Source organism: Lepisma saccharinum, chromosome 3 (assembly GCF_977018435.1).
Source record: "Lepisma saccharinum chromosome 3, izLepSacc3.1, whole genome shotgun sequence".
Taxonomy (NCBI): domain Eukaryota; kingdom Metazoa; phylum Arthropoda; class Insecta; order Zygentoma; family Lepismatidae; genus Lepisma; species Lepisma saccharinum.
The window spans coordinates 31508208-31524977 of record NC_139231.1 but is presented as its reverse complement, the minus strand read 5'-3'; the positions used below and the strand labels follow the sequence as shown (position 1 = coordinate 31524977).

The 16770-nt window shown below is 37.9% G+C and overlaps 1 protein-coding gene across 5 annotated transcripts in view; it reads right to left on the bottom strand.

Annotated features, from left to right (window-relative positions):
- Nucleotides 1-16770, bottom strand: part of ash1 (histone-lysine N-methyltransferase ash1) — a 154208-nt gene that overhangs the window by 127670 nt on the left and 9768 nt on the right. For all 5 annotated transcript variants that reach the window (XM_083118392.1, XM_083118395.1, XM_083118396.1 and 2 more), the window contains exons 5-7: nucleotides 14647-14943; nucleotides 10262-10423; nucleotides 5648-6022 (exon numbers count right to left, since the gene is read on the bottom strand). In XM_083118392.1, the coding sequence (XP_082974518.1) occupies nucleotides 5648-6022; nucleotides 10262-10423; nucleotides 14647-14943 (834 nt within the window). The remainder of the gene's footprint in view (nucleotides 1-5647; nucleotides 6023-10261; nucleotides 10424-14646; nucleotides 14944-16770) is intronic.

The following is a 16770-nucleotide window of genomic DNA, read 5'->3' as shown; positions in this document are numbered from 1 at the left end:
CCAGAATGAATCATGTGAAGTCCAAGACAAGAAGTCAAACTACAAACCAACATCTTGAGAATACTCTGCACATAGCGACTTCCAACATTAGTGCCAACATTGACAGCCTGGTAAAGGCAAAGCATATATCATATCATTATTAAAATACTATAATTGTATCTATTTTGAGGAACAAGAAAAAATACAAGTTATTCTATCGCTCTTGTTTTCAACATGTCGCCACTAACTGGTAGAGATGTAGCACGCTTTTGCCAAAACCAGGTACGAAATGCTCTTTTGCAAATCTGCATATCTTCCCTCAGTTGACGACTGCATTTTGTTGATTTACTACCAAATTTTAAAAATTTGTCTAAAATTGCATTTATTTTACTAATGACTGTGCAAAGTGTGGAATAAGTAAACTTGCAGCTATTTGAGTTTGAGTTTTATGTGGATTAGCGTCCACTGCCCGTATAAATTTTACTTTCTGGTCAAGCGTGTATCTTTTCCTCTTTCTGTTCTCCATGGCCGACCAGTAGAAACTGAAAACTTTCAAAGAAGGAACAGCAGTTTTGTTTTCATTATGGAACAATGCAAAAACCAGCTATCAGCATCTTTTTAACATGTGTACTTTCATATCATGATTACTTACAAAAGAAAATGAACAACAGCGGCAAATCTTTTTCCTCCGATTTCATGCTGCGTGCCGGGTTTTCTTGCCTTCTGTGACACAGCCGTACCGCTCTCGTCTTTCTAGCAACTTGAGACAGACCGCTACCATGACTGCCTATCCTGTTTCATATTTGAAACTCGCCTTGTGTTTTTGTAATGACAAGAAATGTATACTTCTGCAACATTGTTGTAGCTTAGTTACGTACAAATCAACTGTATTTTGTGAAAATTAGTACGTATAACGCCAATTTTATGTATAAAAGCATTACATACAAATAAGAAGGTTTAATTAACATGTTTTTAAATTATATTTTGTCGGGACCTACAGTAATTTATGTACAAAACAGAATTATGCTTTCAGAGGTTCACAACAAGTATAACTCGGGCTACTCTATAACGTAATCACATTGTAATCAAGGGGTCCCAGATTTGATACCCAGTGGAGGCACATTGCACAGTGATTCTAATCACACTTTAAACTGTAGGTGTAGTCCTGATTAGACTAGTTGCGGACAAAGTGGACTTAAAACTGAAATTTTGCACCACACATTTTTTTGTTTAAATCTTATTTTGGTTTTCTATTATGTGCGAACTACACCGCACAAAAGCAGACAACTTTCCTTGCAAGTAACTTATACTCACTTTCTTCTTATAATTATTTTTAGTCATCTTCCTCTTCTGCTACTGTTTTTGTTTTTACACTGCAGATAGCATAATCTCACCTGGCGTGATTGTTATGTTCTCAACGTCTTGGCATATGTACCATATTTATGCATGTATAATGCGCATCCTGGTTTTTGATGGGGAAAAGCAATAAACAATTATATCTCGTATATAATGTGCAGTACAATCCAGGTTCAAGAAATGGTTTTTATTTCTATGTCGTAAAGATGTTGCTGTGCCGATCAAGACCAAATGACTTCATATCTATTAATTGAGTCACCTATTGCTATGTGGACCAAGCCCAAAGCTTTCACTTCTGTAACCACCTTGTTTATTCTGTAGTAGAAGAAAGCGAGATCGAAATGATGGGTTCGCAGTGCTCAGGAAGTTATATTTTATTATTACTTGCCGGACAAATACCTCTGACAGGGAAGCTGCATACTCGAATTCTGACAGAATGGCAGGCGCTGCTTTTCTTGGTGTCACAAAATGTTCCGCTACGAAGTGAAAAGTCATGGGAAATGGACATTTCACTTTTATAGTGGTCTTTATTAGAGCTGAGCCAATACCACCATTTGCCAATACCGATACTATGACCGATACTGATACTTGTATAATTCCAGTATAAAATAAAAAGGCTAGTTACCAAGTCATACTAACTCACATCACTGGGCAAGTATTTAGAAATATATAATTTGGGGAGCCAGTCCAAACCAAGTGTCTAAGAAATATAATAATAAAAGTGTTTCTATTTAATATGTTAAAATAATTATTGGTGGATTCGTAATAATATGTAAATTAATTAATTAGTACTTAATTTCTCCTATGCGTATGGAGTATTTTATGTAACCACAGACTAAGAAACAGAGGAAAAACAACGTTAATACCTATTTTGTTTTTTATTTCTTGACTAAAATATTGTTATTACATAAACAGTAAAAAAAATGCTATAAAATCAGAGATAAAACAGCAAATATTCATCATCTAGCTTACATGTAGTTAAGACTGCTAAAATTTGTGTAAAAACAACTGTCCTGCCAAGGAAATTAATGTCAAAGTAAAAAATTGAATATTTATTGAATAACAAAAGGAATGATGGTACGTCCATCAGATGAAAAGTAAAGTTCCTGATAAATATTATATGTACATTATTCTAAGTAATGGTGTATATAAATCTTTAAGAGGGGCCTCCCTGATGGTGTAGTGGTACCGCCATTGCCTTGTAATCAATAGATCCCGTGTTCAGTACTCAGTGGAGGTACATAGAGGTTCAGGTCCCACTTTAAAATGTAGGTCCAGTCTCGATTAGCTTATCTTCCTTAGTACTGCCATTCAAAGCCGTATGTTCCCAATCTAATCTCAGCGGAAATAATTGATTGATTGATTTGCTTTATTTTACTTTGCTTCTTGTGCCACTTTTGGCTAATTTGCGAAGATGGGGATGAGTGATGAAACTGGTGAATAGACACTCAGAAACATCCATCCCCAGGCCGGGATTCGAACCCGGGACCCCTGGCATTGTAGCATGATTGCTAACCACTGCAGCATGGGGGCCTGCTTTCGGCGGAAATAAATAACCCTCATTGGCCGATACCGGCAGTCACACAAAAGACAGAAGTGGAGAGGATATGTAAAAATTGCTGATTCCCCTTCCCGTTGAATGTAGATAGAACAAAGCTAATTTCACAGTGACCTTCATCCCTCTTTTACTCAGCAACTACCTGACCCAGCATTAGTGTGGCGGGGGCTTAAAAAGATCCACCTATCTTAGAACGATCTTCAAGCAAGAATTGGCAATGAATGGTTTATTTCCAACAGCATTAACTAAGCGGTTACATGCCTTCATGGTCACGTTTGGGTTCAGCTTTCACTTGCCCATGCCTTTGATCTTAGCATCTGCTTCCCAGGAGGGTGGGGGTTTATGATACAGTGTTTCTAGGAAAATCTATGGAACTTCTTGTCCTGGTTTTCAAATTTGTCACAATGAAGGGTGAACAAACTTTAAGAAAAGACAACTGCTTTTCTAGCCACTGAAAATCTTTGGTATCGGTAAAAGAAAATCAACCGATACTGACAGATTCAGATTATTACCAAAAAAAATTCAACCTGGTAATTTGTATTTGAGGTTGCTCATATATATGTGTCATACACATTGAAATAGTGAAAACATGTGTGGTTTCATGTTGGCTGTCCAAATTATTCCATGTGTAATATGCACCACAGTTTTTGGGGGCAAAAATTTTGCAAAAAAAATTGCACATTATACAAGAGTAAATACAGTATACCCCAAACGCAGTCAAATCTAGTTAAAGCACACATATATGCCTTCCGCACTGCAACAGTACATTGCGGATGGTACATATACCATATTTACTCATGTATAATGCGCACTTTTTTTCCAAAATTTTTGCTCTGAAACTGTGGTGTGTATTATGCACGGAATAATTCGGACAGCCAACCTGAAACCTTACAGGGTCACTCCATGATTTTGTGACATTTGCATTGATTTTTCATGTTTACGGAACCCTATCATATTATATATCGTTTTAAAGCTTAAATCATGCAGTTTCTGCATATGGTAACAGTATTACATAGACGAATGTGAAATGAGGCTGAAATAACTTCAACACAAAATGAAGGAACATTCAAATTTTTATGGTACTTCGGATGAAGGAAAAGATGAGAAACAAAATAATAATTAAAATGTATTTTATATATATATATATATATATATATATATATATATATAATGGATAAAAGCAAGGAGGGCCAAAAGGGCTAAGTAAAAATCAAATAAGGTAAAAGGAAACACTCACCGGACAGTAGAAAAATTCAAAATTTTCGCTAATTTATAGCATCATCGGTGTGAGAAGAAACAGAAGACGGAACCGGAAGTTGGGGTCCTGCAGAGTTGCCAGGTCCCCATTGAAGAAGAAGCGGTGCGTAGAACGAAAAAAACACTGTTTCGTCACCAGGCTCGTCGTAAACTGTGAGTGGGGAGGATGAGGCGGGAGGGTGGGTGAGGGTTGGGCATTACTGGGTGGCCTTGTTCAGGCCAGGTGGAGTGGTTGCACTCATGGCCGATATATAGGCCCTCTCCCATCTTTTGCGAACAGAGGTGTTGGCTGGTTGGGGTAGGAGGTGGATGATCGCTACCCGGAAGCAGTCGTTGAAACTGATGTTGTGGTGGTTGGTGTGGACGGCGACAGTGAAGTCCAGGTTGTGGGTGGAGGAGCGGTGGTTATTGATGCGGAGGTTGAGGGCCGTTGATGTTTCCCCCAGGTAAAAATCACCACAGATGTTGCAGGTGTGTAAATGCCTTAATGGAAGAAATCTTGTACTGCTAACTGCTAGTTTGAGGGTCCTGAATGTGCCTCGTATAAATGTTACGTTAGTCACGAAAAAAGTATATATATTTTGAAGTTTTTTTAGAAAAAAGTAAAGAAGCAATCAGGAAAACCATGTATAAAAGTTTAAAGACCATTTTCCATGATTTTTCACTTTGTAATGTAACGTTCTGCGACACCAAGAAAAGGAGTGCCATTCTAGCAGAATTCGAGAATGCACCTCCCATCACATGGGATGCGTATCAGCAGTATTTGTTGGGCAAGAAATAATAGAAAATAACTTCCTGAGCACTGCAAATCCATAATGTAATTTTGATCTCGCTTTCTACTATTAAATAAACATGATGGTTAAAGAGTGAAAGCTTTGGGATGCTAAACACAGTAGAGGGAAAGGGGGGGAGGTGTTGTGGGTTAGTGACTCATTGCATACACATGATATTCTTCTCCACTTGGGCCACATAGCAACAGGTGATTCATTGAATAAATATGATGTCATTCACTCTTGATCAACATAACAATAGCTTTACGACCTACAACTAAGAAAGCCATTTCTTAAAACTGGATTATTATATATGAGATATAATTGTTTGTCACTTTTCCCCATCAAAAAACAGGGTGCGCATTATACGGTATATGCCATCCACACTTAAGGGGTTAAGAGGGGAAGAAAGGAAAGAAGAAGTGATGCAGGCATCTTTGTGATGTTTGTACAGTTGGGAAGCTCACATCCTCTGATTTGTAAGTAACAGTGCCAGATGACAGATGGCATTGTAATCACGCAGAAGAAACAGAATCTGGTTTCGAGAAAGGGAAGGATGCCAAACCCAGCAGTATGTTTTCTCTTTCAATGAAACAGAATTTCCTGCTCTGGTGTTTACTGGTCAAGTGCACACAAGATGCTCAAGCCTGCTCTACCTGAAATGTTACACAAGAAACACAAAGATGCATGCATAAATACATGCAGAAAAACATGCAGTAGCACCTACCTTCTCCCGCTGTGATATGTCTTTGTCCCTCTTCTTCTCGGGTTCCTCCTTCTTCCGCAACCGTAACCTGCAAATCCTTTCATCAACCTTTTCCTTCTCCTTTTCAACCGGTTTCTTCCTGGGGCTTACAGCTTCCACTTTCCTACTGGCTGGCTGGATTAGCTTCTCTGGTGACTTCATCAGTTTACTTGGAGTTGTCACATCTTTCTTCGGAGTCACATCTGGTTTCTCAACTTTCTCCTTTTCAGGAGTTTTATTTAGTTTAGTTTCTTTCACTATTTTCTTTGGTGACTCTTTTGGAGTTTCCTTTTCTTTATCCTTCTCCCTATCTGTCTTTGTAATTTTTAAAGCTGCAATCTTCAACTTCAAACCACCCTAGAAAATACAAAGATTACAAATTGCAGAATTACATGTTAAAAAAAAATAATTAAAAAAAAAAATAATTACTGAACTAATTTCTTGTAATGGGTTATATCACATAATATGTTGTTACAAATCTATGTTAATTATGTGCATAGCTCTATGCTGTTACAAAAGGGTCAAACTGGTCGGAGAAGCAGGTTCGATGAATATCGCATATTGGTCGGAGAAGCAGGTTCGATTCACAGGGTGGGAATTTATCTAACATTCCTGCAAAGAACAGCTCTGGGCCTCATGCAGCCTCTAATCAATAAATACCAGGGGGAGGAGTCCCTAGGAGGTTAAGGCAGCTGGAACAGGGTGCTCATATGCACCTTCATGAATGGTGCCATGCAGAGGGGATGATTTTTTAATTTTTTTTTTCCAGTAAGAGAGATCTGGCTTGGCCAAATGGTTAGCACTCTCACTGTTGGTGAAAGCATGCAGCATGGAGAAACTTTTTATCTAGTGCTGCAGTTGACACAATGTAACTTCAATACTCTTTCAACATGTACGAGGGCATCCGGAAAGTTAATACCCATTTTTGAATGAAAAAAACAAAAAACTAACAAATATTTTTTGACAAAACTTTGTAATTGTTAACAACAAACTTTAAACTACTCCTCCACATAGTCACCATGTACATTTAAGCATTTGTCATAATATGTGAAGAGTTTTTGTAACCTAGCTTTATATTCATCTGCCACCAGTCCATTGGGAAAAGTGGTCACCCCTTCTTTCAGTTCCTCAGACTGTGAAATGTCTATCCTCCCAAAGTGTCCTTTACTTTTGTGAAGAGATGAAAATCTGAAGGAGCCAGGTCCAGTATGTAGGGTGGATGTTTGAAAATTTCACACTTGAATTGTTGGAAAAGTTGCTGTCTTTTCCCAGCAGTCTGCACTCAGCAGTTCGTCCATCCATAATGACAGACGGGCACCCAGAACGTTCATCATCATTGATGTTCTCCCTCCCAGAGTTCAAGTTTCGACACCAGTGCCGAACAGACAAGTCATCAATAGCATTGTCTCTATAAACCTACTTTAATTGACTGTGAATATCACATGTTCACACATTCCTGGCATTGAGAAACACGATCACAGCCCTAACTTCACAAGTGGCATGTTTTAAATTTTTTTGAACATTGTAAACACTCGCAGAAACAATAACTACAATGACAGCGCTACGAAACTTTCCATACACTGAGCAGTCAACTGAAGTCGTTTGACCTTGAGCGTCTGCTACTCGCGTCACTAGCGCTCCACATGGCACGAACGGTTACTACTTTCCGGTTGGCCCTCGTAATATCAAATGTTCTGAAAAACAATACTACAGAACTGTGAAATTCTATAATCAAAGTTACAGGGAGAAGGTCATATGACAATGTAACTTAGTCCTGAGAATGGGGAGAAGGTCATATGACAGTGTAACTTAGTCCTGAGAATCCTATCAATTCGCAGCCAGGGGTATCTCAACAGAAGAACTGCAAGTTATACCGACTGACCTTGATGGTTAGTTATATCTGCTAATTGTCTTTGTAGCCACATTCCATGGTGTGCTTGCATTCTGTTGCAATATAAATGCTGGATGAGTAACATTGGCTGCTCTGTTGCAATGCTGCCAGGCATAATACTGCATCTGCACGTTTGTGTGTTCTGAAATGATTTTGAGTCGTGTATCCTTTTTGTGTTCCTCACTGTGGTAGAAACTACACTGGTGTCCAAAAATTAAGAATAAATCCTGATGTTAGAAAAATGTGTGACAGGGGGCAGTAGTTTCTCCCTCAATTTCTGAAAAAGTAGAGCTGCTAAGCAGAAAGTAGCAAGCCTGGACTAACAGGTCAACCAGACTCTATTCACATGCATGGAACATTTTGTTGACATGTTAGTCCTTGTTCCCATTAGAATATGGGCTCAATACAATCATGTTAAATTCATACAGACTAGGACATTCACACAGGCACAACACATTTCGACAAGGCACAGTGCAATTATGGCAGTTTGTCATGGAGGCCGACAAATTGGCTGTGCGCATCTTGTTATGACATTATTGAAATAAAGGGGTGAAAGCTGTGAAGGAAATCTGTGGTGGAAGGTGAGGGCACAGTGAACATTAGGACAGCACAGAAATGGTTTAAGCGGTTCTTGTCTGGGGACATGAGATATGGAAGATAAGCTCCGATGTGGTAGACCTGCTGCCATGGATGCGATACCCTGCTACAGCATGCGACAGCCGATGCAAGCGTTATAGTGGAACCACGAGCAAAACAACCTGCGCAGACCCGCGACTCCTGTGCACGGTACCCTTGCGAGTAGGGGAGGGGGAGAGTTGGCCATGCTTCCTTATGGCCCGAGGTGGAGGGAAGAAGGGAAGGCTGCGCAGGGACTTCTCGTCCCAAGGTTTTTTTTACTTGTGGTCGATCTATAGTACACGGTAACTGGCACGACAGGTTGGATCCTCCCAAAGCAGCGTGGTTTGCTCTCTTCACGAAAGGAGTTTTGTCTCTTGACTTGTTCCCATGAGTTGACACCACAACAGGCTGAACGATTAGCGTCCATCTGTCAACAATTGCTTCAAAATGCACAGGGCAACAGGTTTTGGCATTGAATTGTTACAGGTGACGAAAAGTGAATCTTTCTACAATATTCTGCTGGTGGTACGCAGTGGATGCAGCCACAGAAAAAAGCAATGCCACTTGTTCAAAGGGGACAGTTTGAAAAGAAGGTCATGTTGTGCATATGGTGGAATATTGGTGGTGCAGTGTTCTGGGAACTCGTACCAGCCAGTCGTGCTATCGATGGGAACTTTTACTCTGCACAACTGCAGTGGGTCCATGATGCTATGCTCCAGAAGTACCCAATATTGATACATTGGAAGAGAGCCTTGTTGCAGGTCAATAATGCCCCATGTCACTGGCCATGAATTGTTACCCAGAAACTGCAAGACTTGAAGGGAATTGAAGTGTTGCCTCATAACCTGATCTTGCACCATCCGATTAGCATTTGTTTAACTCTCTCGTGCATTTCCTGCAAGTATGACAGTTCAACACATTGGATGCTGTGGAAAGAGGGGTGCAAACGTTTCTGGCCTCGAAACTGGCCGAATGGTATCGTTGTAGGATCAAGGCTCTCACGTAACATTGGCAGAAGACCATACAACAGAATGGTCTATACTTTGCAGAATAAGCTTAATGTCACTCCGTGTGTTTCCAGTCTCAATGTCCTGTGCATAAACGAAAAAAAAACTTTTGACACCCTGGTATGCTCAGACTTCTTTCATTTTTAGCATTTTTGGTCCAACGTATTATTCTTCATCCTTTCTTCTTTCCGTTCATCAAGTATTACAGTGCAATTCCAAATTTACATTCACTGGTATTACATTTTTGGCTTAATACATTCAATTTTTAGTCCAAACAGAGGAAAATGCTCTAAAACTTTTCCATACATTGCATTTTCCTGCAAGTTAAGTTATTTCACATTGGTCCCCTGAAAAACGTAACATCGAGGTTTCAGTACATTACTTGAAATAGTACTTGATAAGTACCTATGTATATTTCTAGCTTCTATCTCATAAAAGCTGCAGAGATGGTCTAGTTTGGTTCTGTGTACTTTGACAAGGAACCAATGCCCCTTATTCTTAATACTGTGGAACCTCGATTTTACATTTTCCCCGCATTCGACATTCAATCTTGATGGTCCCAACATAGCATAACATGGAATAAAATTTTCCTCAATTTTATATTTTCCCGTATTTTAAGTTTTCAACTTGGTCATCTGAAAAACGTAAAATTGGGGTTCCACTGTATATGCAGTAATAATAAAAAATGCTAAGTTATGTACACTGTATTCATTATTATTATTATTATTATTTGGGTTGAGCCGATACTGACTTAATACTTTTCCGGTACTCTGATTGTTCAGAGGGTCCACAAAAATGCCTCACAATACTAATTATCCTGGAAGTCAGGCAAAATTACAAGTTTCCATTGATTTTGTACCAATATTATGTGAATGAACTATTGTTTGATTGCATACCAGACATTTTTTTATATTCTGATCATTATTTTTAATATTTTAAACCAAAATCAGATAAATTGATGCCTATTGAACAACTTTTAATCGTTACAATTTTCAAGCATGGGTATCGGTTAAAAGTGGTATCGGCTCAGCCCCAATTATTATTAGTAATTTCATCAACGGTGGCCCACAGGACACGTACTTGATCAAAGTTGGTTTCTCGAATGGAGAATGTCTGCTCATGAGATGGTGATGGTGGATTGGAGTGGTCACTACGCGATGAACAGGAACTTGCTTGGCTTCCTCCACTGCTTCCAGATTCAGAGTCTGATCCACTCCAACTGCAACTGTCACTGTCTGACCCCTGCAAGATTAAGGGTAAAACACACATTCACCTTCAATTAATGTAAAATACATTCCACATCAATGTTGCACTGCAAACATATTCCAAATAATGAATTACATTACTTGGGCTACTTTGTGTGATATCAGAGCATATTTCTGGTAGGTAAAGATCTGCTGTGTCTTATTACTACAGGCACATATTTTTGGTAAATAAAAAAGCAAAATTTCGGTATAAAAACTGAGTCAATTTCGGGTTCAAAAGCGGTAAATAAAATGAAATATCGGTGTTATAGCGGTGAAAAATTGGATGAAAAGTGGTATATAAAAAGACATTTTGGTTTTAAAATTGTGAATATAATCCTAAATTTGATTTAAAAACTACAATTATTCCACAGAATTAACATTTCACTTCTAATAGCACATTTATGTAGTTATAAGAGTATTAAGTTCATTTCTGTGTAAAGGAGTCCATTTTTGCTTCTCCAATATTAACAGCAGAATTAAATAATTTTCCGGGAATTGCATAACTCTCAGGATAATTCAGACATCAGAAGGTGTCGCATCAGTGAATAAACCCTCAATTTCGTGTTTAAGAGTTAATTTCGCTTTTTGCAGTTCATTTCGCATTAATTCGTGACAAAACATGGTCACAAAATGCATCTCGCACCTTTCAAAAACATGAAAAATTAACACTACAATGTGTTGTTTCAAATTTTGTTTTTTCGTCAAAAACGAAATATGCATGCCTCTACTTATTACCAAGATATTTAAAAATAATACGGTTGCTGCTGAGACTGCTGCAAAAGCAAGGAAGAGGGGAGGGAGAGGTTGCCTGTCATATGAAACAGGCTTCTGGCAAAATTTTGTCATCGGCAGGGGTTGGAAAAGGGTATAAAGCAGGAAACTGAAACAAGAGTTACGGTAAACATAAGATCAATATAAATGTCCTTATGTTCACCATGTTTCCTTGCAGGGAATTAGCTGAAGAGATTAAGCGGGTAAACCTTGCTTGCAAGCCCTTCCACCCCCCGATGCCTTCACTGTCTATTTCTAGTTATTTTGTGAATTTACAATTTGGAACAGCTTAGTGCAATATAGCAAACTTTGGTGTATATGCAGTACTCCTTTTCTTTCATTTTGTACTTAATTTTACCATTTTAATTATCTTTCAATAATACGTTTTTCTCAGTTATATGTTTTTTTCCTTCTGTCTCCCATAAAATGTATAACTGAGATTTCACTGTATTTGAGAAGCAAAAATGGACTCCTTTACACAGAAATAAACTAAATACTCTGACAACTTTATAAATGTGCTTACAAGGAAAATGTTTATTTTGTGTAATAATAATAAGTCTAGTTTTAAATCAAATTTAGGGTTATATTCACCATTTTAACACCAAAATGCCAATTTTTATACACCGCTTTAGATCCCTAAATGTGCCCAGTTTTTCTAATGCTATCTTGATCTTTTATTCACCATAAAAATATGGTTCTACCCATGACGTATACATGAGTAACTATAAAAGAAATAATACATTTTCAACATTTTATAGAAACCAATTTCACATTCATTTTAAATCTTCACACTATTCATAAAATTTCCCTTTGATATTTTTACCAAAAATGGGGCTGATCAGGCGAAGCTACTTACAGATGGCCAACATGCAAGTTATGTCTGTGTGGTTGTAATTATTTGCAGTCAATAAGAAAGAGGAAGCAAGGAGCATTACCATGGGAACATAAATATTTTCTATTCTGCCGCATTATCATACTTAGCAAAAAAGGGACTGGTCAGTTTCCGGAATGTACAGAATGGAGAACTTCTGATCATTTGCAAAATTTCCTGAAGAAGCCAGAGGACAGGTGGTGAAAAGAACAATTTTATGCAAATTTTCTAATCAATTTTCCTCGTGCAATTTTAGTCTGCTTCGCAGATAGTCTAGTTAGCTTAAATATACACTCCTCTAATATGCACCTCAAAATGCATTTTGCCAGTCTTTTGACATAAAAGTAATAAAGATTTGGTATATTTTTGTGAGATGCTCAAGCCAGTATAAAACACTGTTACAGTAAATTTGTGTTTAAAAATATATGAAAAATTAAATCTCCAAATGTACACTTCTGTTCAGAAAATTGGCACATACTTTATTTATCCAAGATTATAGATTGAATTGGTGTTTTTTAAGTCAACTTTATGCACAGGAAGGATAATTGAGACTGGACCTACAGTTTAAAGTGGGATCCGAAGCACTATGTGTCTCCACTGGGTATCGAACCTGGGACCCCTGGATTACAAGGTGACGACGCTACCACTGTGCCATCGGGGATGATCCCAAGATTATAGAATGTGACACTTTATGTGAACAGGAGTGTACAACAATGGTATTCTATATTCATTAACTTTTCCAGGTTTTTGAGTTAAACTCTTTGACTTTTATGTGTACAGATCTTTGAAGGTTTACTGGTCAGTGAAACCCAATACCTTTGAGGTGTGTCATGAACAATATAAGTTCTGCCATGAAATAAAGTGGTGGAAAAGGCTACAGACATTTCATAATTTCAAATCTGACACCAGAAAAAGCTGGGTATTAAGTTTATTACGGAGAAAAAAAAACCGCTTTGGCATCTAAAGAGTTAAATTAAAGAAAATAAATCTTAAATTCATAGCACAAACACGATTTACCAGACAACAGCCTTCTGTGGATGGCGAGGCACCGAAGTCAAAAGGTGAATAAAAGTGTCTTTCACGATTGAAATCACTACTGTGCACTAGTGTCGCTGTCACCATGATCCCTGAAACTGGGGTAGAGTGATTGTTTACATTCATCTGTACAATGTGGTAAAAGGCTTTGTTCAGAATAGAAGAAACTTCATTTTTTAAGAATGTTTTCGTGTGTTGTGAATCTAATATAAACTCAGAGAAGTGTAAAGAAATTAAATGCATAAATCGTGCAGTTTTTTTATTTTTATTTATGACTGTGAGAAGCAAATATATAGAAGAGTCAGTCACAATAAATTTTGTTGTAAAATAGTGTTGTTGTTGCTGGTACCTTATATTATAACTGCAGATATTCAAGATGACATGTATTAAACAAATTTACATTGTAACGGCCTTTGTGAGTGATCGGTGATTTCAGAAGTATGATACATTTAGGTTGAACTGGTTGTTGACAACCAACCTGTCTGGTGCGTAAAACTCTTGGGGTGATAGAAGGAAATGGAATAATCTAGTAGGTTAGCGGATATAGACATTGAGATGGATGTGACAATTCTGTAAGTTGGTTAATCAGTTTTATTATGTTTTAAGAATGTTCATTCTTGTGGTCATTGAAGATGTTGTGAAATGTAAGTTTATTGATATTATGTTTTTTATATTTCAAATGTTAGATTTGAAGATATTGTTTCTTTCTTGTGTACAAATGAGTTGATTTTCTTGAAGGTGGAAGATTAAAATATCATCCATATTTGAAGTTTATTATTTGGAAACTGCGTTGCTGTGATTAGCCATTAAGTGTACATTAATGATAGCAACTGAACTGATAAAGTTTTCTCACACGCATAATGACATTGTAAAGTGAGTCAGTGTTTCTCTTTGTTGCCAGAAACTGAGAAGTCCAATTGAGAAGCGAAACAAAATTATTGGAACTTTACACAGGCCGGTTGTGTGCATGTCAAGATGCACATAGAAACTCTCTAGCAGGTGAAACATGAAACACTGCCCCATTGATCTTATTTCCATAGGTGGTGAGAAATTATTGCTACTCCTGAAGATGGATACTGTTGGGTGAAACTGATTTAGAAATAATTTTCAGGGAGCATTTTGTGATGTTCTGCATTGCTGTGCTTGAAACAATGGAGTGAAAAAGGATCATTTGATTATTGTGAAATGTTTACTGCAAAGTGTAATGAAGCATTACACATTTTCAGATGTATTTTTTTCATATACTCTGTGAGGACAATGTATGAATGATGGGAAAATGTGACGAAGGGGGCTTCAAGTTTTTGTCGTTGGCTTTATTAATCCCTCAATAATCAATGTACGTCTCCTGTGTTTTGTGAATTGTGTCCAAATGGTGAAGTAATCACCTTCGGAAACAGTAGTTACAAAATGTCTCGTCAGATACAACATAGAGCTTTTATCACAAATATATTGGTGCAAGAAATGAAAAAGAAAATATTGTTATGTATGGAATCATATAATTTGGGCAAAAGGGTATTAACAAGCCAATGTATAATAGTTACCTCAGTGTCACTTCCAGAACCATTGGCACTTTCTGAATCACTGTCAGAATCGGTATCAGTTTCATCATCATCATCATCGTCGTCATCGTCATCATCTTCATCAACATCTTTATCGTCATCATCCTGATCATCGTCATCCTCTTCCTCCTCCTCTTCATCCACTTCTTTTTCCTCGCGTTCTTTTCTTTCAGTAGTTTTCTTCCTCTCATTCCAACCTTCCTCCCCAAGAGAACTCCAATTTTCAGGAATCGTACTCAGAGGAACCTTGGAAGTTGGAAGAGGAGTTGTAGGCGACCCCTGAAATAAAAATTGAAATGTATTCATTCTCTGTACATGAAAATAGTTAACACTGCAATTGTATGCAATAGCTGATCAGAGTTTTGCTTCAAAATGCTCGAGAATTGCTTTGGGATATCAAGATAATTTGTTATTTAAATCAATTTTTTCAAACAACGCTGATGCAAAATGAATTTTATATAATTTTTCAGAAGTGGCTCAGTCGGTAACGTGTCTGACTACCATGCTAAAGGTCCCGGGTTCGATCCCCAGCTGGTTCAAATCCGGGAACTTTTCTAACGTTGGAAGCGGCACCGGTGCCCACCCAGCGTCGAATGACATGGGGTACCTGGGGGAAACCCTGGGGGGGGGGGGGGTAAAGGCAGTCAGGGGTGTGATGCTGATCACATCACCCCCTCATGACCGGATCAAGAAAGTGTGGGGCATTACCCCCACACCCCCTATATGCCTTCATGGCATGGTGCTAAGCACAGGGAAGCTCTTTACCTTCGTTACTTTTAGTATCAGTCCTTGAAAGTCCCGCACAATAGCCGTGCAGTCTAAGATGCAAGCTTTGGGCTCCATCTATTGGCTAGGTGCAGATTGAAGTCTCCTGGGATAAACCTAACAACTTTTCTCTTGAGATTTCTGCCTGTGTATGAGACCGGTGGCCAGCAGGAGCTATGAATGAGTAGCATAACCTATTCATAATAAAGTACAACAACAACTGGGGATTCGTCATGTTGACCACACGTCACACCGTAACTGGTTTGATGATCTCCCACAGGCCGGCAGTCGGTAGGTAGGCACCGACCCTCATCGGCTGTTATGCCATGGGTTATTATCAGACCTTGAAAAATACATGAAGTTCAGAAAAGTATCAGCCAGTACTGATGAATAAATTAACCAAAAATTTCCTACAGCAAAACTGAAACATTGGTATAGATTCTTACATTAAAACACAGGCACGAAAGATAAAAGATTTGCATTCATGTATGTAAACATATCATTACAGCTGAGCTGATACATGTCGGCTGGTGGCTGAGTACTTTGCATGCTGGCCTCATGATCTTACCACCAAAAGTACCAGGTTGAAGTCCTGGTGTGGGCATGCATGTTATTTTCTGAGTGTCCCTTCATCACTTTCATTTAATCATCATTCATCCTCATTGTCACAATTAGCACAAAGAGGTAGAAAAAGTATTGTAAAGAAAGAAAAAAAAAGAATAAAAAAGGATTCTGATATTTTAACACTGTGACAATTTAATTTTCTCCAAAATATTTATGAATGTTAATAGTAGTTCAGTTATGGGACAGATTAATCAGTAATCTATCGGCATCTGCCGATATGGGTATATCGGTAAATTTACTGATCTGATATATCTATAAATATATTATAACGTAGTGCAAAATTCTGCCATTTTGTTATAATTTTTATGGATAATCTCCATGCCCTACTTTATAAAAAAGTCAGTCTAAATATGCAACTTCTTTTGCACTGCAGTCACCTGGAAAATAATGTTTATTGAGATCAATGAACTATTCAGATTCTTCAAGGACCATTAGAATTTTGTACGTATCATATCGGTCAACTATAGTTTATTCGTATCTGTAAATTTTATATCGGTATCGGCCAATATCCCTAGTTAATAGTATTTATTCCACTTGAAGAATAATATCTTTCTCCCTACCCTTGTATTTCAGATATTTTATGTCAACGTTCTACTCTTGCGTTACACAAACATCCATATTTTAATCAGAGTTTGAACCTGGAACCCCTGGCTTTGATAGCATGTGGGGCTGAACACTGCCACAGAGGCCTGTCAATTCAAATATCTGACACTTGAT